This window comes from Lissotriton helveticus, chromosome 5_1, assembly GCF_964261635.1.
Source record: "Lissotriton helveticus chromosome 5_1, aLisHel1.1, whole genome shotgun sequence".
Taxonomy (NCBI): domain Eukaryota; kingdom Metazoa; phylum Chordata; class Amphibia; order Caudata; family Salamandridae; genus Lissotriton; species Lissotriton helveticus.
In genome coordinates this window covers 847,944,282-847,967,767 of record NC_136065.1, presented here as the reverse complement: position 1 = coordinate 847,967,767, position 23,486 = coordinate 847,944,282, and the positions used below count along the sequence as shown (strand labels likewise).

At 46.4% G+C, this 23,486-nt stretch overlaps 1 protein-coding gene across 2 annotated transcripts in view; it reads right to left on the bottom strand.

Moving 5' to 3' along the window:
• The window catches only part of TUBGCP2 (tubulin gamma complex component 2), a 376,270-nt gene that overhangs the window by 92,898 nt on the left and 259,886 nt on the right, over positions 1-23,486 (bottom strand). For both annotated transcript variants that reach the window (XM_078643325.1, XM_078643326.1), the window contains exons 11-13: positions 16,791-16,971; positions 11,770-11,942; positions 10,393-10,521 (exon numbers count right to left, since the gene is read on the bottom strand). In XM_078643325.1, the coding sequence (XP_078499451.1) occupies positions 10,393-10,521; positions 11,770-11,942; positions 16,791-16,971 (483 nt within the window). The remainder of the gene's footprint in view (positions 1-10,392; positions 10,522-11,769; positions 11,943-16,790; positions 16,972-23,486) is intronic.

The window sequence follows — 23,486 nt, the reverse complement described above, 5'->3', positions numbered from 1 at the left end:
GCACTGAGGTGGCATGGCTGGAGGGAAGGACTGAAACGGAAGGGAGTAACCCCAGAGGATGATCTGCAACACCCACTTGTCCGATGTGTTATCGTGCCAGAGAGGGAGGTGGTGGCGGATCCTACCACCCACCGGCGTGGGGTGCTCCACAAAGTTAGGATTAGGAAGGTTTGGAGGTAGAAGCAGCGGGGGAGGAGGTGGACTGACCCCCACGCTGATTCCCAGACCCGCCCATGCAGAAGCTGTGGCCGCGCTGAGGCTGGCTCTGCACAGGCTTGCTGGAGGAACGTGCCTGGGCGCCCCTGCCATGGCCACGAAAGGAACGAAAACCAGGAGTGGCCGGGTTCTTCGCAGAAAGGCCGTGGCCTGCGAGTCCTTAAACGCTCCAGTGCATTGTCGGCCTTATCGCCAAACAGGCGAGTGCCATCAAAGGGCATGTCCATGAGCGAGTTCTGGACATCGGGCGAGAACACAGTAGAACGCAGCCAGGCGTGGTGACGCAGCGCCACAGTCGTAGAAATCGCCCTGCCCAACGAGTCAGCGGTGTCCAAACCACACCGAATGGCGAACTTAGCTGCATCCTTACCCTCAGCAACCGCTTGGGAAAGAACAGCCTGAACCTCCTCAGGACACTGTGGCAACACCTGAGCAACGGTATCCCACACCGCTTGGGAATAGCAGCCTAATAAGCAGGCGGTGTTCACCGACTGCAGCCCCAAGCTGGCCGAAGAGAAAAACCGCTTACCGAACTGCTCTAGCTTCTTAGAGTTCTTATTCGGCGGAGCAGACACTCTGCGACGTCAAGGCTTGGATGACCAGGATCTCAGGCGTCGGATGAGTGGTGAGAAAGGTGGGGTCACCAGGCGCCGGGCGGTGACGCCTGGCGACATTCTCATCCACAGAGGCCCCCGTGGCTAGCCGCGACCAAGTGCTCAATGGGACGACGGTGAGGGCATCATTGAAGGGAAGCAGCGGCTTCGACTAAGTCGACGCCGTCTGGAGCACCTCGGCGAGGAGGTTAGTTTTAAGGGCCACCGTAGGAAGGTCGAGGTTGAGGACCTCAGCAGTCCGATGGAGCACCATCATGTAGGAAGCGCCCTCCTCCATCATAGGCGGAGGAAATGCGGATCCCAGGCAGGAACCAAATGGTCCTGGAACCGGGGCAAGGGCGGAACAAACTGCACCCACTGCAGCGCCAGTGGAGGAGCCGAGGGCGGCGCTGGGGCCGGAGCCAGCAGAGCCAGAGCCAACAGCGTAGGATTCTGTGGCGCTGAAGCCGGATCCGCCGGTGGGGCAAGCGGGCCAACAGGATCTGAACACCAGACCTCTGGGCCCGAAGGCCTAAAAAGGCAGTCCATGGTGGCAAGAAACTCTTGCACCTGTTCGGGAGTCGCCGACGGACCCGGGTAAGTCGGGTAGACCGCGGAACTCCCAGGCTCCAAGGGAGCCGCAGGGGCAGAACCCCTGTCCCCGTCGTCCGCATCCGAGGACCGACGGGGGGACGTCGGAGAGCAAACACGCTTCTTCGACTTCTTTTTAAGTCGCCGCTTACTGGAATCCGAGGGCGAAGACTATGGGCAGGAGGAGCGACGACTGTGGCCCTGCGAGCGGTCATGGGACCCAGAGCTGCGTCAGGACGAGTGCCGGGCCTCCAGCAGCTTCCTGCGAATCTCCCTCAAGGCCTTCGGGGCCATAGCACAACAGGTCTAGGAGTCGTGGTCGGTCTCCAGGTAGTAGAGGCAAAAATCATGAGGGTACGCCACCGACATATTGCGAAGGCAGGCCCCACAGGACTTAAAACCAGGCATCCCTACGTGCACCAGGAGAAAAAAGGGAGACAAAAGTCTCAAAAGAGTAGTCAAAAAGCAACTAATGTACGTGCTCTATCCGGATCTGCGCTTGCTGGTGCGGAAAAAGAAAGAACTGACCTCAGCGCGCATGGGTGGCGCCTAAGTAGTCTCCGTGACGTCATCTCGGCGCTTACACGACGGACACGGAGCCGCAGGACGCCACCGACTGACGTGCAGGGATACTGCTTGCAAAACTTTCTGGATACAGTCTGACGCCTGGGGATATTCTAAGGTAAGGTATCTATCACTAACGTGTCTCTTTCAGATCTCCTGATCTGGAGAGAAGGCATGAAGTATAGACCTAGCCATACTGAGCAGGGCTAAAACCTAATTTTTTATTCTCCCCAGAAAAAAACACCAAAAGCCTAACCAACTAAAAAGCACAGAACAATTGTGAGTGACCCGACTTACAGATGAAACTCATTCCATGGGGGAAAGGACATTGTTTACTAAGAATCTCACAGAAGTGAAGTCCTGACTGACTTAGAGATTTTGATTAACTGAGAGTAATGAAAGCCACAAGATAACCGTTAATACAAGACAGATGTATTGTTTACAGTTTAGGGAAAAATACGTTGTAAATCAACTTCTCTGAGTCAGCTCTCTGTGAGTAGCTTGTCAAAGAGAACAGTGGAAGGTATGTATCCTGTTTATTCCACAAATTAGAACACCCAGAAAAGGATGAGCATGTGTAAGGCTGGCAACTGTTCCAGTCAGTGCTCTATATGATGCTGGTGTAAGCACAGGAGTAAGATGACTATTTTGAAATGGGAGAAGACACTATGGTCATAAGGTCTATACTCCAGCTTAAGGCCTCAAAGGGTGCACTAGGTCCCAAATTGCAATTAATAAAGCTTTCACACGTTTCTGGAAGACAATGGTCAATGCTTGTCAAGGGGAACAAAGGGCTTGTGATTTGCCACCTAGGGCAAACTCTCACTTCTTTCAGCTGCAGCGAGTACATCACCTCAATTTGCCTTAAAGAGCACTGAAGGAATATAAATATGCTCGACAACAATAATCTTCTTTCTGAACATTTTGTCAGACAGTATGGACACTAACAAACCTTTCAGTTTCAGATCATATAGAAAGTTCACATGAAAAGCTAAGGAGAGGAAGCGAACTAAGGCGGAGGCAAATGGAAACAAATATAGAGAAACAAATACTGGATCCCGGATTAGTCCACAGACCCACAATACATACTCTAGAAATTAGAGATGTATAACACTGGATGAAAAGCAGGGACTTATCCATTTCCAAGCAGATCCACAAGGATATCCAACTTAATCAAATACATTGGTTAGGTAATGAGTGTATATGTATTCAATACCTCTCCCTGAGGCAAGAACATAACCACCTCAGGTTTAGGAAACGCCTAAAAACCCTACTTTTCCCCTGAGCTCGTCTCCCTGACCCTTCCTTCCCTCAGTACCGTGGTCTCTCTTTTAGCGCCGGGATGCCCTAGGGTAGCTGCGCGCTCTAGAAAACCTAAAATCAAATCAAATAGTGAACACTCCCCTGCAGGAGTGAAGTCTTCTATTTGCACTGTTTCTTCATACTCCAGGTGGGAAGGAAATGTTGTATACTGCTCACAAGTGGCTGGTTGTGAGTAAGTGAGGGCAAATCAAATTGGCTTGGAAACTGCTACAGCAGGGGAGGAGTAGCTAAATGTTTGCAGTTCTTGCAGGTGTGAAAAGACTTGACAACCACCGCATCCTCTGCCTGGAAAGAATAGACTGCGTTGCTGCACAAGCTGGTAACAATGAGGCTGCCAATAAGCTAGGCCTCTTGATTAGCCCCTTAATTTTCTGTACTTCTAATGAAATTGTCTGGCTGGTAATAACAACCCCAAATATCTTACCGTGCTGCAACCTTCTTTAATTTACTCAAGAACCAAGTTAGCCATGTCTATGAACAGTCTTGATCCGTCTAAGGGAACATCCATTAAGTATGGGAGCTTGAACATATCCTAAAAACCCAATTGACTGCATTGAAGCATATGGTCCAAGCACAACACTGATGCCAATATCACTGCCTCTACAATCTGTGTTGTCCAAGCCAGCATAAAACACATACTCTGGCCCAAATGATCCCATATGAACAGTATGTGGTAGAGAGGCTGGCAAGATGTCAATGACCATGTTCCAAAAGGCATGGGCACATGTCCAAAAGGTACACTGACCTTAAGGATTGCACAGTTAAGCTAACTGAGGAAACTGTTTGGTTGCCAAAATCATCAATGTTTCAACTCCCTATCTGGGGAAGATTGATTAGAAAGGCATTTGAAATGGCATTACTAGTTGACTCCTGTACCATCAGTTTTCAAGACTATGGTGTACTTTCAAAAAGTTGGACTCATTGGGGGCTGGTTTATGTCACCTGCCTTGGGGGTCAACCAAGGGCCAGGTAGCCGAGCATTGCTTAGAACAAGCAGTAATTAGTATCTTTGAGAGCCTCACTGATTGAATGGCAATAGTGGCACAGATGAACTAGGGCTTGATTGAAGGATTTCAGTCAGCAAACTGGCCTTAGTTTCAAGCGTAGGCAATTGTAAGCCCAAGACTTCTGCTGCTCCTTGCACTGTGCTGTGAAAAAGGCTATTTCTTTTGTTGGTGGCCCAGATGAAGAGTACAGCTTTGACTCTGGGGACGTATTTAGAACACTGGAATGTTGCAAGTCTAGGTACAGCCCTTTTATAGTGCAATTGTGGGGTTGGGGGGAGGTTATCCACTTTCTTGTAACCATTAAATTTGTGAGGGTCGTGAGGGATGGCCAGAGCAAGTCAAAATCAGAACTGAATTAGGCTGCCTGACTCTGGTAATACTGGCCTCGAGGAAGAGACTAAGGAGGAGAATGTGTCTGTGTGCTTTAGTAATTTTGTAGAGCGATATAGGTCTGTAGTGGGAAGATGTAGGTTCGGGGTCAGAGACTCACATCGAAACTGTGTCAGGCACAGCACAGGTAGAAAGGTATAGCCTCCGGCATTGAAAGAACCACTGGTATGCCTTGGAGCCGCAGTAGAAGTCTGGACCAGAGTCAGTACGGGCCCGGTATTGGGTACCAAGGGGTCCGTTGGTGCAAGAGCAGGGCCTGCCGGCAGAAGTTTAGCTGAGAGCCCTTGCAGCTTCATGGGGCCCAAGGGCACACCAGAAGGAGATTTTAGCATCCTGGAAAATTTGCAGCAGAGCACTTTTGAAGACATCTATTTGCTGCAGGACCAATGAGGGCCCAGGGAATTTGAGGCTCAGGCACTAGATGTGGGACTGGTATGGGATTGGGAAACACTGGGAGCGAATGACCTATTGATTGAGGCCCCCACTAGACGTTTGAGTGGTGGGATGATTTTTTTTATTTTTCGCGCTTATGGTAAATTTTTGACTTTGCCTTACTGAAAGGCATAGAACAGAACTTCATTTTGGACAGACCTCTTGATTCGGATCATGAACAGCTCCATGACCTGTAGCATGACTGTTTGTTTCACTACAACCTTTTCCTAAGCACGGCAACACAGCGTTTCCCCTCCCGCACTCTGATCGGCTTTGAGAGCATGAGGGCATACTTTGCACACAACTTTGAGTCACAGCAGGAGCCCAAACTCTAGAAATATAGGGTAATTTGTCCGTGAACAACCGCTGCTTCCTGCATTGTTGGCATGGAACAATCCTGATGTTTTTGAGGGTAGACATCTTCCACAGCTCAATGTCTAAAAATATTTTGGAAGTCATTGGAAGACCTACGAGTTGGGAACGGAGCTCTAGATCCACACTCAAATTTGCAGGAAGAAAAAAAATGCTGACATTCGCGTGCATAAGGTTGTTGTTTAAATGCAACTCCTCTCCTTAGTTCCAGAGGGTATGGAGTCACAGTGGAGCTGGATGGAATATGAGAGTGCGGCTAAAGAATTCTCTGGATCGAGTCTGGTAGTGTGGACAATTCTAGTGGCGAGGAATCTGTGCTTAGAAGAATCCATCCTAATATATGCTTACAATACAGTTGAAATGTGTGGAATCATGAAAACCCTGATCATTTGCAAGCAGTTTAGATTGGACAACACAGGCAAAAGAAGAACAGGATAGTTAATAATGTGTAATAAAACTGTGAATGACGAGCATGGTTTACATTAAAGCTCAGGAATACTTCGGTTCTGCCACATGAATTACAATGGCAGAATTTAGGCTGCTGAAATGATGCATTGTTCTAGATTACACACGCACACATGGAACAGACTATGTTTTAGTTATACGTTCTCTTTAGCATTGCTAACCTTGAAGGCACAGATATTTACATGACACTACAACAGATGACGTACACAGACCACATTATAGTTGCAAAGGTATGCATGTTTAAGTTCAATTGCACCCAACCCAAAATTTGAACAAAACTGTTCTATAAAATATAGGTAATTAACACTTCACAATTCTTGAATTCCACCATATTTATGATGCAAGTTTTGAAACCAAGTTTGTCACTTAGATGGAGGCGCTATAGAGGGGAATGGCTGGATTCGCAGTCGACTGCGGAACCAACATGAGGAGGGCACAGGGTGGAGTCTCTTGCCGTTAGGTGTGCACCAACAACAGCAGGGTCTGGGGGCGCCCCTCCTGTGCTAGCTCCCCAGAGGCGTAGCTGTATTATGGTAGGGTGCTAAGGTCCGCATAGGGAGTGGGGTGTGTGGACGGGGGGTGTTCTATCCTTACATGTATGTATTGGGGGATCGAAATTGGTCTGTTCTAGGGGTGGGTCGATGCTGGGTGGGAGGGATGGCCGTAGCGGGTAGGATTGATTTTCTTGATATGACTATGGTTGATTGTGTCAAAGCTTGCCAATGGATTTCTGCTGCTACCTGATGTGCAATGTTGAGGAGCTGGTTTGTTCAATAAAAAGATTTTAAAAAAAAAAGTTTGTCACTTAGAGACAAATGCTCTTGTTATCGCTTTCTTTAAACTTGAGCCAACACACAATATTAACAACCTCTATCAGTAAGATAATCTAGCCAAAACAACATTCTCATTAGCAATTTTTATAATTCAGCCGAAGAGACACGTTTTTCCATGTACAGAACTAAGGTAATATAATGCTCTGTTAACACTGGAATAATGTGCATGTTATATATGAACACTGTGAAAGGTACTCTGGATACTGTATAAACAAAGGGACTCTGGTGAGGTTATAGGCTTGAATTAAAAAGTAAATTAATATCTACACCGGATTTGCATGACCATGTGTGGTTATATTTTTTATAGGCAAGGGAACTCAAACAAATAAGTACTATAAAACAATTCACGTTTCTGTTGATTTCAACCTTGAGAAAGCTTATCCAGTATACTTGACACAGGTTGACTGCATAAGCCTGAGATATACAAATTTAGTACCTGCTGTACCTATTTTAAGATATTGTAAAGAATATAAGCTACCAGTTATGAAATAGAGAAAGAACTGGGCAACTGTAAAATTAAAAAAGCCACTAATTAAAACAGAATGGCTATAACAAATTCACGGTTTAGTACCGATATACAAAGTACGAAGCCTGAATCATGCAAATAATAAAAGTTGTGTTGTAAAAACAGCGATGTAATGTACCGCGATCAAAATTATCGTGTGGTAACATCATACAAACGACCTTAACAACGCCGTCAAAACACCGCAGTACATTCACATCGCTGCTTTTACAACTTGCACTGGAGGGTGCTCTAGACTAAGGAATAGTGTGATTTACTATTCCAACACCTTCCCTACTGTATGTAGGCTGGAGTTGAAATAGTAAATCATACTATTTCAAAGTCCAGCACCCTACAGCGCAAGTCACTGTAACGACTTGAGTTGTAAAAACAGCAATGTAATGTACCGCGATCAAAAATGATCGCGTGGTAACATCATACATTCGCAAAGGGAAACGACCTTAACAACGTGGTCAAAACACCGCAATATAGACACATCGCTGCTTTTACAACGCAAGTCGTTACCACGACTTGCACTGGAGGGCGCTCTAGATTAAGGAATAGTGTGATTTACTATTCCAACACCTTCCCTACTGTATGTAGGCTGGAGTTGGAATAGTACATCATACTATTCCTAAATCCAGCACCCTACAGCGCAAGTCGTTGTAACGACTTGCGTTGTAAAAACAGCGGTGTAATGTACCGCAATCAAAATGATCGCGCGGTAACATCATACATCCTTAAGCAAATGGAGGAGATACAGTGTGCGATTAAACTGAATCACTGGTCCTTGTGTCAGGGGGTCCCTGCCTGCCACGAGTCGGGTACCGACATTAACCCCTATTCCTATCCACCCCGGCATACACAGGACGGATACCCTCCCTTTAAGGCAGCCTGGGCTTACCCGGAGGAGGGAGCTCAACCGATGACGTCATCCTCGTTCCTCCAATCGGGAACAACGAAGGCGCTGATAACGCAACGGCCTGAGGAGAACGCCGCGACCGGCACAGGAGAGGAGGAAGTGTCCAGGGAGCCTCGGGAGGACTTCGGCGTACAGCGGGAGAACACGGAAGCTGCGTTGCCGCCCCAGGAGAGGAGAGAGGACACAGAAGCCACGTCGCCGCAGGAGAAGGAAAAGCCGGGAGGCCAACGGGACCACGCTCCGCCCGCCACACTTCAGGAGGAGAAGTGTGGCTCCACAAGGTACGGGCAAAACTAAGGGGAGTGTTCTTCACAGAGGGAGGGAACGGGTAGGGGTGGTTGAGGGCGGTCACGGGACATACGTGAGTGTATGCGAGCCGAGTCACGTCCACGAGTCTGCATTGCACAAATCGGTTGCGGTCCCTGGTGATCCCCTCACTCCCCCGTCCTCCTTCCTGTCATTATCGGATTATCGGTCCCGCCAATAACCTAGGGTATTCTTTCTTTTCCTTCTTTTGAGTATCTTCAAAGACTGAAGACTTTCTGTTGGACTACACCCTGGGAGCCTACAGTGAAAGACCTAAAGCTAGCCGGATATAGACTTAAGACTTTGTTTGTTATCTCCAAAGGCCGTCGGAAGCGGCGCCCAACGGCGCCGTTCCGGCGCCAGAGTAGGACCGAAGGGAAGATTGGGGACGGCATCCATAATGGGCGCCGGGGGCGTCACCCTCAGGGCCGGCGCCGGTGAGGTCGTGAGGTCGACCGGCGACGACCCGGATCCGGAAGCGGATCCTGTGAGGTCCTGCGGCGCCGGGACCGAAGTCGCCGGCGCCGAGGCGCCCGACCCGCTAGGGCCTCCAGCTGGGACCGCTGGGCCCGGAGGCGCCGCGGGGCCCGGCCGAGGAGGGAGGGACTTCATGGCCATGAGGTACCGCTCGACCTCCTCCGGCGTCACGCCGTGCCCAGGGACCCGAAGGTGTGGGGCAGGCGGCGACGCTTGCGACTCTCGCGGAGCCGCGTGGGCGGTGTCGCCCGAACCCCCGGCCGCATCGTGCGAGCGTCGGCGTGGGTCGGAGGAGCGATGATGCCGCTCCGACCTCTCATGCCTCTTACCTGAGGACTTGGATCCCGACGACCGATGTCCACTCCCGGAGCTGCGGGGACTCCGACCCCGCGACCGGTCCCTCGACCTCCCGTGGGACCGGGACCTGGAATGGCGCAGGGCCGACTGCCGGAGCTCGAGCCGCTTGCGGGACCGCTCCCGCCTAGCCTTCGACGTCAGGGCCCGGCAGTCGGAGCAGGTGCGGTCGTCGTGGTCGAGGCCTAAGCACTTCAGGCACCGGCGATGGGGGTCCGTGACCGACATCAGTCGGTCGCACTTCGAACAGGGCTTGAACCCGGGCATCCCTACCGGCACAGATAGAGTCGAAGACTCAAGAAAGAAATGATTGAAAAAGATCAAAAAGTTTAGTCAAAAAATGACTAGGGGTAGAGCTTCTCCGGATCTGCGCTAGCTGGCGCGGAAAAAAGAAGAACTGACGTCAGCGCGCATGGGCGGCGTCTAAGTACTCCGACGACGTCATTCCGGCGCTAACGACGCCGACGACAGACGCGGAGCCGCAGACGACGCCTACCGACGCGCAGGGGTATTGCTACGCAAAAATTTCCGGATCCAGTCTGACGCCTGGGGATATTCTAAGGTAAGGAATCTATCACTAACGTGTCTCTTTCAGATATAACGCATAAAATACAGCGACAGTTTAACCAGTGGAGTTGTATAGGCACTAAAAGAAACGGGTGTAGTGAGCAAGTGCTTAGGTAACAATCTAATGGTTGTTGAGGAATGGAATCGCAGAGCTGCGGAAATAAAAGAGATTTGACCAACATATAAAGACAGCATTGCCTTACCAGAGGCCACAACCAGCAAGTCAAGGATTTCAACAGCACTGCACCATACAACTGCACTTGCATACTACAAAGATAAGACATGTCCATCCCATGTACAGGATTCCTCCACGTTTGCCCCATATTCCCTAAACAGTATACACTTCAGACAGGCCCGTGCCAGCATGAGCGGGATTCATGGAAGATTACACTACACACACCAAGACAATATACCATTTAGACAACATTCATGTCAGCTTGTAAACAGTTCCTGAAGCAGAGGCTCCAACCTAACTTACCATTTGGCAGCGTGCAGGGACACCTGCTTAGCAGCCTTGTTGTAGATCCAGACATTGCACAGCAGCCGCTCCACGTGCTTGCAATAGAACATGTGCCGGAAAAGCATCTGGTATCGAGTCAAGGCCTTCCTGTGTAAACCAAAGGAGGACAGGGGACAGCTTGAGTACAAAAATACTACTGCACCAAATGTACTAATAATTGATCAACAACATTGGACTAGCCATGTTTAAAACAAGTATGCAAATACCGTATTCAAATGCAGTAGTCATAAATATGAATACCAAGTTTGACCTCTTCTTTCTTCCACTATCATTCATGAATAACGGTACAGGTAAAAACTTCAACAAGCATTTGCAATGCAATCGGTCTCGCCTTTGGGACCTCATATGTATTTAGCTATGCAGCACATTAGCCTGGGCGCTGAAACATCTACTGTTCTGTAACATGGAGGGAAAGTAAGCACCAAATTGCGACACCCCAGGTATGGGAACAGATGGAGAGAAATATCGCCTTTCAGCGGGAAATGGTATTGTCCAAAGCTCTGTTTTTAAGATAAAATCAGGGCCTTCAGTGGTCATATCACTGAAAATACAAGATTTGAAAAAAATATTATTGTCTACGGGTGCTCATGGAAGAATTTCTATCGACTGGAACCTAGAGAATGCTGAAGTGATTCTGGTACTTTACTGACCTCTGCTGGTAGTTTTCTATCAAGAAAATTAAATAGAGGCAGTTGCCAGAAAATTTAAAAAAGAAAGTCCCTCAGCAGAAAGCAATTCTGGTATTTTACTGACCTCTACTGGTCGTTTTCTATTAAGATAGTTTAATAGAGGCAGTTGAACACAAAAATGCCCCTTAGCGAAAGCAGACAAGTCAGTCCTAGGGCTGATCTCCAGAGCCCACAAAGTACATACACATATATGTATATACAAGAGGTCTCGAAATGCTCGACCTAAAAATTACAGCGACCCCCATATTGGAGATGTTGCATAAGCTCTGTTTTTAAGATAAAATCAGGGCCTTCGGTGGTCATATCATTGAAAATACAAGATGTGAAAAAAATATTATTGTCTACGGGTGCTCATGGAAGAATTTCTATCGACTGGAACCTAGACAATGCTGAAGTGATTCTGGTACTTTACTGACCTCTGCGGGTAGTTTTCTATCAAGAAAATTAAATAGAGGCAGTATAAAGTATATACAAGAGGTCTCGAAATGCTCGACCTAAAAATTACAGCGACCCCCATATTGGAGATGTTGCATAAGTGCATGCTAGCCCCATCTTAGATCAAATATTCCTTAAAAACAAAATAGTCATCAGCAGTCCAACCTTATTTGAAATGTTAGAGATGTAGATGCTTTTTCCGATAAGTCACCTGTTTATTATAAGTGACAGGGGCCACTTAACAATGTAGTCAAAGGAGAAGGCCTCCAGGCCACTGAGCACCAGTTCAGTCGGATCAGTATTGATAAAGGCCTTTTCCAGTTTCGTTTCAATGGCGAGAACCCGTAGAAGTTGTGTGATAAGATCATGGGACATCAGGTCAACCTGTGATGAGAAGCAGAGGCATCAGAGAAGAGCTGAAAATGTCCATGAGCAAGTCACTGACAGAGTGCAATGGGTCAAAAGCAGCTAGGTAAATAAAAGTATAGGTTATTGCAAAATATTACATAACTTGTGCGAATATAAGGCAAGCAGTTAATAGTGAAAGAGATTAATCAGGGTATTTGTAAAAGAGAACAGGGAGAAAGAAAAGCAAAACTAGTTTAACGGTGTGAAGAGATTAAGGACCAACTGTACTAAAAGACTGGTGGCAAAAACTGGCTGCAAACTGTGCATGGATATTCTGTGACCATTATTGAATTTTTTGCGATGCGACCAATGTTATTATGTCTCATTGCAAAATCTCCAGTCGCAGGGGCTCACAGAATGCCCTGTTCCATGAGTATTAGTTAGACAGTTTGCTATTTGCAACCACCCTGTGTTTGGCTACATGGTGACCTGACAGTAATAGCAGACCACCATCTCTATGTTTGTTGTGATGGAATCATGTTATTCCTGACCCTCTGCAAAAGGAAGAAGTTACAATGTTAGCTGTGTGGAAAGGCTGGGTTGATTTAAAAATAATTGAGTGGGGCCAGATGAACTCGACGCTCATGACGATGTCAGCTCGTCATGAGGTACGCCTGTCGTACGCTCATGACGAGCTGAGCTCGTCATGAACCGCGGGTTTTTAAAAAACTCAGCGCACGGCGGGAAAATGCGCCGCACGCATGAGGTTAAGCGGTCCACTGCAAAAAATAAGGATGAAAAGGAATGCATCAGATCTAGATGTGAGATCAATGACAGACCAGAAAGAAGTTACTTACTTCCAGTAATGCTCTTTCTACTGGATACTCTCTCAAACCTCTGATTTGTCACCTGTATTTCCAGGCCCCAGAATGAATCCAGAATATCTTTCAGCATAGCCTCGGCACACGAGTAGATGGCGTCATGCAGCTCCATCTTGATACCACTTGCCCCGGAAGTGATAGCTGGAACAGCATGTAAGAGCCACCCAATTGCGATGATGTCAGTTTCCTACTTGACACACTCCGCGCCCTTAGACACAGAACTCAAAGAATCAATTATTTGGTCCCATGTGCAGATCTCTATTTCAGGACCTTTTTAGATGTGAAAAGAGTCCAGTCCATACCACAGAAAGGGAAGGCTGGAGGGCGCTGAGAAATCTTTGGTTAGACAGAGAAGCCACAAAAAGAGTGTTACTGAAGAAAAGTAACTTTTTATTCTGACGGCTACTTCCAAAAGCAGATTTTTAAATTTTATAATTGATACTAAAGCAGTATCTCACCTGTTGGTGGTTTTCTGGAATGACTCAGACCAAATGTCCTGCAGGACTGAATGGCCAAATGACCTTGCCGTTGGACCTGGCTGTCAAATGCAATAACACTTCAGAACGTTTAAACGGATGACCCCGTTGTAGCCGGACAAATATCCAGGACACGCACATTGTGTGCCATCGCGTGCCAGTCCGTTGTAGCAAAGATAGCCCTATTGGAGAAGTTCACTATCCTTCTGGGGGCTCCTTCTTGTCCAACGCTTAGCAGATCTTAATACAAAGGACTATCTACCAGGTTAAAATCGAACTCCCGATGGTCTTTGGTACGATCAATGTAAAAGTTCAGTGCTTTTTCTGGGGTCCATACGATGGAGTCCCTACCCGGAGCAAAGAACGTTGGAAGTGTGACTTCCCAATATGAAAGGGAGTCTCAACCTTTGGTAGAAATGCAACTCTAGTCCTCAGCAGCAGTTTGCCTGGAAAGATGGCGGTGTAGGACTGATAAGAGTTTGAAGCTCATTCAAGCAACGAGCTAAGGTTATCGCGATGAGAAAGACCATCTTCTGGGGCAGCAGACGCAAGGGATAACTGCCCAGCAGCTCAAAAGGGATGCACATAAATAAGAACCAAATAATGTCCCGCTTATGCACGACAAGAGGTTTAGGTAGAATCGTTGTTTAAACCTTTAAGAAATTGCATCACAGTTGATATGAACAAGGATGGTCGGTCTGGCAAATCACAAAAAGCCTAAAAGGGCCAACAGGTAACCTTTAACCATGACCACTGCAGCTCATTGCTGGGCTAAAGATAACAAAAATAAGACATCGGACAGTTTGATCTGCAACAAAGGGTCCACATTACGAGTGCCACACGAAGCCTCAATGTTGTGCCAGAGTCTAAAATAAACAGACTTTGAAAAAGGACACCTGGCAGCAAGAATGACAACCACTACTTTGGAAGAAAGTTCAAATGCAGTCAACTGCCTCTGCTAATGGAGATGAAGATTGTGCAGGCCTAAGTCCTAGTCATTGCCCTACAATATGACAGATGATCCTCTCAGAGGAGCAGCCTGATTGGAGGACAAATACTCGAGCCCAGAAGTTCTGAGTGACTAGGATGACATGGGAACAGTCATTCCTGATCTTCTTTAGAACTCGGGGTAGGAGATGTAGTAGTGGGAAGGTATACAGGAGTCCTGTGTCCACTCTAGATGAAATGCATTTCAGAGAGATAGCTTTTTGGGAACTCCAGTGCGCAAAAGAGTTGGTAATGCACGTTCTCTGCGGTGCAGAAGAGATAGATAGAGATAGAGATAGTGCTGGGTGTCACTTCTGGTTGTAACTACCATATGTGATCAGCTAGCCATCTCCAGCTGCCCTGACGTTTAATGATTCTGCCAGGTGGTGAGTTATTCGGGAATTGCCCTGATGATTCAGCCAGGTCCAGAGGCACAATGCCTTCTTGCACAGGGTCCAGGACATCACCCTGCACTGCTTGTTGCAATACCACATGGCCATAGAATTGTCCATGAGGATCTGAACCAGCCTCTTGTTGAAGGATGGTAGGACGGTTTTCAATGCCAAGCAAATGGTGCAACTTCAACAAGTTGATGTGGAGACCAGAGACTTCTGATGACCAGATGACATCCCCAACGAAACAGAGACGTATCCATCACTACTGTCAGCGCTGGCTTGGGTAGGGAAAAAGGGTCTGCCACCAGTACAGTTGCAGTCGAGCAGCAACAACTGCAGATCTTTTGCAATCTCCTCCAAAACCTGGATGGACTTTGACAGATTCCCTTGTTGCTGGGACCACTTAGACTTTAGATAACAGTGCAGTGCCTTGACATGCTACCTAGCATGGTCAACTAGCAGGATGCCATCCTAAAACTTCAGCATTATAGCCCGAAAGCCCAGGACTCTCTGATCCTGAGGAAACGCCTGGTAACACACTGTATTCCAAAATGGCTCAGATGAAAGAGAACACCTGTGAAGGAATCAGGTGAGGTCTCCATGTTCATAGTGAGCCAACAATGTCAGGAGGTTCGCCTTCGTCCAGAGGCAGTCCAGTACCGAATGTGGTGAGCAAACCTTCAGCAGCCAATTGTCGAGGTAGGTGAAGACTGGTATACTTGACCGCCGAAGGTAAGCTGCAACCACTGCTTTATCTTTGTGATCACCCAAGGGACAGTAGTGAGGCCGAAAATTAACATAGCAAATGGAAAATGCACGTGGCCCATCTTGAACGGCAAGTAACACCTCTAGGCTTGCGAAGACAGGAACATGGAAACAGGTGTTCTGCAGGTCTACTGTCGTCAAAGGATGGCTGCTTTGGTCAGAATCCATTCTAAAAAAGTCAACGAGCTCTGAAATTCGGCTCCTAGACGAAATTGGCATTTTGTCTGAGTGGGAATAAACAAGAAGAGGTTGCATCTGGGCTATTCCAGGACTCGGCTGAGATTGGTACGGTCTGGAGTCAGACAGGAGAAATGTATTAGGGTACTCCTCTGGCATTGGTGCCAGCGGCAACAAGACAGGAACCGGCATGGGTCACGGAGTCAGATTAGGACTCAGCTTCGTAGTTGGAGCTGAACCAGTTTTGGGTTCAGGAGGTATCAGCAGTGCTGAGGGCTGCCCGCCAGCATTAACCTGACTGGTCTCCTCTGTGAATCCTTGGGCCCGAAGGTACGGCATGAGGGTGCTACGGGAACAGCTGCGGAATTGGCTCTGTGGCAGGGAACACCGACATCCTCATGACTTCTCAAGAGAGTGGGATGAATCCCTCTTGGATTTTTTATGTTTGATTTTGGACTTACCTGAACACTTGGGACGGTGAAGAAGAAGGATGTGGCCATTAGAGTGGGAACTGATCCACACTCTCAACTTCAAACAGGAATTGGGCTCATATGACTTCCTCTGGTGCTCTGAAACATACAGCTTGGCTCCATGATTCAGAATCGACTTTGGGTGCATAACAGTACACTCTTTGCATGACTTGGAATATTAGCTCGATCCCACACACCAGAGACATACTTCATGGGGATCTGTCATCGACATCGGATTACGACAGCCTCAACCAGACTTAAACTTTTTTTTTTTTTATAGAGGGGACATTACTTTGCAAACTGGAAAGAAATCATCATATACAAATTTTTCAATTGACGGGATAAAGTTATGAGCTAGCTCCGTATCCATGTACAAAGGTGCTCAAAGAAAGCAACTAACAAAAGTGTGCTTGTGTGATGCTCCAACCGTCACTTCTGAGGAGGAGCAGGGTTGATGCAGAGCGACAGCCGGGCAGGGGCTAGGCAGAAAAATCTTCCGGATTCAGTCTGCAGATATTCTAAAGTTGAGTAATCTGCAGTTAGAAGTATCCATCCGAAAGGAGAAACACAAGAAGTCATTGTGGAAATAGGTGGAAGGTAAAAGCTGGTAGCTCACTAGCAGCAAAACGGGCAAGAGACAGTGAGAACGAGAAATACATCTGTTAACAACATAATATAGTTGCAGGACAGTGATAAAGATCAGCCAGGAATACCAAATCTCCCCATGCTTTACCTTCAGGTCATCTTTGAAAGGGTCAGTGTTGGCTGTGCTCATGCGCAGAGCTAGTTCCAGCAATGCCTCTAGCCGGCTAGGGATAATGTCCTCCACAGATTTTTTCAGTTCGGCTTCCGTCAGATCCATAAAGTGGACAAAGAAATCTCCCTGGTCCATAAGGAAGTAGTGCTTTATTGACCTATTACAGAGATAAGTTTGAAGGTGGGAGCGGCAAGAGTAGGAGAAAACAATAGGATGAGAGTAAATAACTGTAGATGCAGACACCACAAACCTAGCTAAAGAGCTGCTCTCAGTCACAATCCAACAGTGAGGGACAGCATGTGAAGGCACCCCCTTCCAGAATGCCATAACCCTTAGAACATGCATGCTTGATCAAGTCATGGCACAGTTTAATAGGCAGAAACATGCGGCCCACTTGTGAAATATGTGGTTAAGGTAGAAACTATTGGCAAACATTCTTAACAACTTATTCAAAGGTCACTCCACAATTTTTTATTTTGCAGGTGAATTCACAAGCCTTCGAATTCCCCAGATATATTGGAAGTTCTTCAACGTATGTAAATGTCCTCAATGAGTTAATTGTTTCTCTTTCAGTAATGATCCCTTTGGAATTTTGCTCATCAGTCCACTGTGAAATACTTTTTTAGTCTTGGCAGAACATTCTGCTGACAGCAAAATGCCCCTCTGCAGTACAGACTTAATTCTACTGTGTTTCTAAAAACTGCACATTATTTAGCAGCATTATATGAAATACTAAGAACTGTCAAGCTATTTTCTCAAGTCGAAGGATTTTCTATCTGTGCCAAAATTCAAGTCCAATAGATGCATGCAGAGTTGAGCGATTTCTGCTGTATTCAATTTTCCTTTTGTCATTAATCTGTGTGTGTGTGGGGGGGGGGGTGTGTGTGTGTGTGTGTGTGTGTGTGTGTGTGTGTGTGTGTGTGCCCTTCCTATCCCAAAGGACATGCAGAGGCTGTGATTGTCAGTTTTTGAAGATAGGTTTCTGAATGGCCTTTTTTAATGTTCTTGCTGCTCTACCACTCAAATGATTGGTCCTCTTCCACATAACCTTTACAACTGTCAAACCTTTTGTGTTCACAGACTTTCATGCAAATCTTGGATTGTATATAAAGTTAAAAAATATTTACAAAGTAAAAATTTGCACCATTTGGATACACTTTATTTATGAGGTATCCTAAACAATTAACTGCAAGCAGCAGTCAAAAGATCATTACAGGCACTATAACGACCAGAAGACTATCTTGAGACCCTAGGTAGAGAGCTTTTATATTGAATGAAATACTACGTGGATTAGTCTGAAAGTCACACTGTGAATTACATACATATATGTGTCATAAGTGATATTATATATGTCTTAGTCTTTCCATCATTTTTAGTGCCAACTGAAGGTATGATGACATTATGACCATCAACATCAGGTCCCCACATGACTGTCTGCCCTTAGGCCAATTGGTATAAGGACTTAACTTCATTACATATGTTACAATGTGTGAGATGGCCAAATCCACTTACTTGCCAAAAAGCAAGAAATCACCCAATTTGTATGGTGAGCAACTAACCTACTACCTGGTTAGGAATATGAGAGATTGATTTACTATATTTCTCAGGAATCATGAAATCTTTATTAAGTAATGCCGTAAGCTGTGAATCTGGAAGACATAAGGGCAAGGCTGAGAGCAGCTCTGTACAACAGACTTTACAATATACCCCTTGCATGGCAAACATTTAGTTTCCTCTGATAGTACTCCCACCAAGCCCGCCATTTTTTCCTAAGGTCTCCTGGCACATCTCAATATTGAAACAGCAGCAACTGAAGTCCTCATTATTAAGCAAGCTTTCTGTGTAACATGCTGGCACAGATATTTACAATGAGCGTCCCCAATCAGGGTTGCAGCTTCTAAATAAATCTGAGAATGTCGATTCAATAAGGTCTGATGACACCCACTGAACACTAAAATAATGAGGGTGGGGACTCAGTGAAGTTTTTTTTTTACAATTTTGTTTTAATCATGTCTGCATACGGAACCCTTCAACGTAAACAGCACAAAAAGATTGCTCTACAGGAAAATAAACAATCTCTATCAAAGATACTGCCAAAAGAAAAATGCTGAAGTAAACTGTGAAGTTTCTAACAAGCAACTCTTTTTGACCTATTGTGTTCGCTAGAAAAAAGCAGAATTCAGACAATCTTAATCAGCACAGAAACAGTGATAATATAATTTGAAAACAAATTGAGGTGCTCTTCAAAAAGGGTGCTCTATACTAGTTTCATACTCTTGAGTCCACTATTTTATCTCTTAAGTAGGGTACATTATATTTCCGTTCTTTGTTGTCTTATGAACATGTAATTTAGCTACATTCGTTGCTTGGTTGTGATTTGTCTTCCCCATAGATACTGAGTGGAAAGAGGGCAGCAAATCCAAACTTAAAGCTGAAGATGGTACAGGAATAATGGCTGAAGGATTTTGGAAATGACTGTCTTGGCTGTGCTGGATCTTTTTAATTCTATCTACAGAGGATTTGCATATCTAGTTTGGCAATTCTAGGCCCATGATGATGTACAAGAAGAAAAAAAACACCTGTAATATAAAAGTTCCAGAAGAACAAGTTAATTGCCTTTGATCATGCTCTGTCTGGTGAATACTCTAAGTGCAAATTCCTCACAGAGGAATACTTCCCAAATTGGATCCAATAAACTTTCTCATAGCAGTATTCTCATGTGACGCTGTGTGGCAGCATCCTACCACTTCGCACCGACTCAATACCACTCCAGAAATAATGGAGGGGAGCGAAACATAAGCACCACCTCTGCACACTGAGGCCAGTTTCTTTTTATTAACCTGTCCATAACTTCAAATAAAGAGAGAGAGAACAACTATTGGTAAAAGTGTGCTGAATGCTAATTGGGGGCCTTTTTTAGATGTTAAAAAATACCACTCCACAGAATAGGGAGGTGGGAGGGCAGTGAGGAATCTGCGATTAGATAAAGTATTCACCATCAGGAACATTTTACTTACTCAGTAAGCATCTGCTCATAGTATGTAGATCTGTAGATTCAAATTCTTGCCATAATTCTGTCATCTAGTGTTGGGCTCAGATGTGTTCAAGTTGTTTTTCTTCAACGAAAGTATTTTGAGTCACAAGGTAGTGTGACTCTTCCTCTTGCTGGTAATGTGCAGGGTCATTAACTCCACTGTTTGACTGTTCCCCACATGGCAGATGAGGATGAAACATGAAGCAGAGCGCAGCATATAAAGATGTCCATGCGAAACGAGTTTGTGAGAAAATAGTGAAAGTAACTGTAACAAACAGGTTTCTGGGGAAGAGGGTGGGTGCATGTGAATCTACAGAACTACATGCCACGAGCAAATGCAAACTGGGTACGTAACTTTTTCTGTTCGAGGCATGTATGGCTTAAGATACACATGCTTAGCACAGACTGTAAAGCAGTCCTCCTCCATAAGTAGTGGCTAGCCTGAGGTAGTTAATGTTTTTAAAATAGTATGCGTAGAACGTCTTGGCCTATGTTGGCAGGCCAGTACATCTACACAATAATGTTTTGTAAATGTATGTGAAGTAGACCATGTAGCTACTTTACATATGTCAGCTATAGGTATGTTTCCTAGGAAGACCGGGTAAGCTCCTTTTTTACAACTGGAGTGAGCTCTAGGAGGAATAGGTAAGGTTCTTTTACCTTTAGCATAGCATGTTTGGATGCACGTAAGAATCCATCGTGCAATGCCTGCTTTAGAATTGACCCTTCCCTTGTGAGGTTTAGAGAATGTAACAAATAGTGGTTGTGTCTTCCTAAATGATTTAGTCCGGTCAATGCAGTACACAAGAGCTCATTTTACGTCTAACATGTGTAAAGCTCTTTCAACAACTGAGTCAGATAGGGGTAAAAAGACAGGAAGTTTAATAGGTTGATTAATGTGGAATTGTGAGATCACCATTGGAAGAAATTTGGGGTTGGTACGAAGTACAAGCCTGTCCTTATGTAATTGGAAGAAGGGTTCTGCTAAAGTTAGTGCCTGAAGGTCACTAACACGTCTATGCGAAGTAATAGCGACCAGAAATTATACCTTCCAGGATAAAAACTATAGGGGGCAGGAGTGAGGGGCTCAAATGGAGGGCCCATTAATCTTGTTAATACAATATTGAGATTCCAAAGTGGAGCTGATGGCACCCTAAGAGGAATGACTCGTTTAAGGCCTTCTAGGAAGGCATTGATGACTGGAATTCTGAATAGGGAAGTGTGCTGCCTATTTTGTAGATATACGGCAACTGCCGTTAGATGCAGCCTTATAGATGTAGCCGCTTATCTAGAGGTGTGCCAATGAAATAAGTAGCAGACAATGTCCTGCCCCTCGGCTGCCAAAGGATCAATGTGTTCGGAATGAAAATCATGAACACATTTTTTCCATTTAGCAGCATAACAGGACTGGGTAGTAGGCCTGTGTGCCTCTTTGAGAATGTCCATGCATTGCTGTGGGAGATTAAGGTAACCAAATTCTAGGACTTCAGGAGTCGGATCGCAAGATTAGGTGATCTGGGGTCTGGGGGTCTGGGTGTCTGACTTGTCCATGGTTCTGTGTGAGAAGGTCTTGCATGTTAAGGCAGTGCTTCGTGGGGAACTATGGACCGTTTGAGGATCGTAGTGAACCATGGTTGTCGTGTCCAAATGGGCGCTATTAGGATGAGGGTGAGTTATGTCTGACGAAGTTTGCAAACCAGAAATGGAAGTGGTGGGAGAAGTGGAAATGTTTTAGCAAATATCCCTGACCAACTCATCCATAGTGCGTTGCCCTTGGACTGTGGGTGTGGAACCTGGAAGTGAAGTTTGGGCATTTTGGCATTATATGGGATGGTGAAAATATCTATTTCTGGTTGTCCCCAACCCTGGAAGAACTGGAGAAGGACTTGCGGGTGGAGGTCCCACTTGTGGACTTCTGGCACCTCCTGCTGAGGAGATCTACAAAGTCATACTCCATTCCCGGTAGGTACTCCACTAACAGGTGAATGCTGCATAGGAGAGCCCACCTTCAAATGGTCTGGGCCAAATGAGAAAGCTGAGGGGATCTGGAGCCCCTTTTTTGGAGTGCGCTCCCCATTCCGTAAGGGAGGCATATCTGCGGAACTGGGTCTAGGAGAGGCTGTTCTTTTAACAAGATGTCAGTTTTCCATCACTGCAGAGAGTGGCAAGCTTGACGACCGACCAACACTAGATCTTCTCATTGATAATGCACTTCAGTCTATTGGTGCATTAAGTGCTTCTTCAATGGACGCATGTTTAGTCTGGCATGAGGTACTATGGCTATACATGAAGCCAACATACTGAGGAGACACATGACTGTCTTCATTGTTACCTGTTGACCTGCTTGAAATTGTGGATTGAGTGCTTGGAATGATTATACCCTGGCAATATTCGGTTAAGCTATTCGAAGTTCTGAGTTGAGAATTGCTCCTAGGTAAGGCTGGACCTGAAAAGGTTGGAGGTGGTTAAGTTGATTGTAAAACCTAGTTCACGAAGGAGGTTTCTAGTGACCAGAGTGTGTTCGTAACGCACAAGTTACTTACCTTCCGTAACAATTTATCTGTAAGAAACAGTAGTTAGTATTAGATTCCTTACCTTAGGATATCCCCAGGCGTCAGACTGGATCCGGAAACTTTTGCGTAGCAGTACCCCTGCGCGTCGGTAGGCGTCGTCTGCGGCTCCGCGTCCGTCGTCGGTGCCGGAATGACGGTGCCGGAGTACTTAGACGCCGCCCTCGCGTGCTGAAGTCAGTTCTTATACACAGCTTTTCTGTACCAGAAACGCAGAGCCATGATAAAAACCAACACTGGTGCCATGAAACTAGGGCCCTGAAAGGGGATGACCTTAACCCTAGATTTCGGTTCGCAGGTGGGGCGGTAAGGAATATAATAATAACTACTGTTTCTTACAGATATATCGTTACCGAAGGTAAGTAACTTGTGCATCTGAAAGAAACAGGTTAGTATTAGATTCCTTACCTTAGAATAGATACCCCAGCAATACCAACCCCGGTGGTGGGTCTGCGAACCAATAATCACACCAGAAAGTCCTGGAGGACGGAACGGCCAAAGAAGTCATCCCTCCGGACTTGGCTGTCCAGGCAGTAGTGTCTTGCGAACGTGTGCAGCGAGGCCCACGTAGCTGCCTGACAGATGTCCTGCAAGGGGACTCCCCGGCCCAGGGCAGTAGTAGCCGGCGTGGCCCGAGTGGAATGGCCCTCAGCCCAACCGGAGGCTCCTTCTTAGCCAAAGAGTAGCATGCCTTGATGCACAACACGACCCACCGAGAGATGGTCCGTTTGTGCACCGCCCGTCCCTTCTTAGCGCCCACGTAACCAAAAAAGATGTGGTCATCCACCCGGACTGGCGTGTGCGATCCAAATAGAAAGAGAGCGCACGTTTTGGGTCCAGACGGTGGAGCCGCTCTTCCTCTTTAGAGGGATGCGGAGGCGGAAAGAAGGTGGGCAAGGTGATGGACTGCCCGATGTGGAAGGCCGATACTACCTTGGGCAGAAAAGAGGGTCTTGTCCGCAACACAACCTTGTCCGAGTGGACAGAAAGGAAGGGAGGCTTGGATGAAAGAGCCTGGAGCTCACTCACTCTCCTGGCAGAGGTGATGGCAACCAGGAAAGCAGTCTT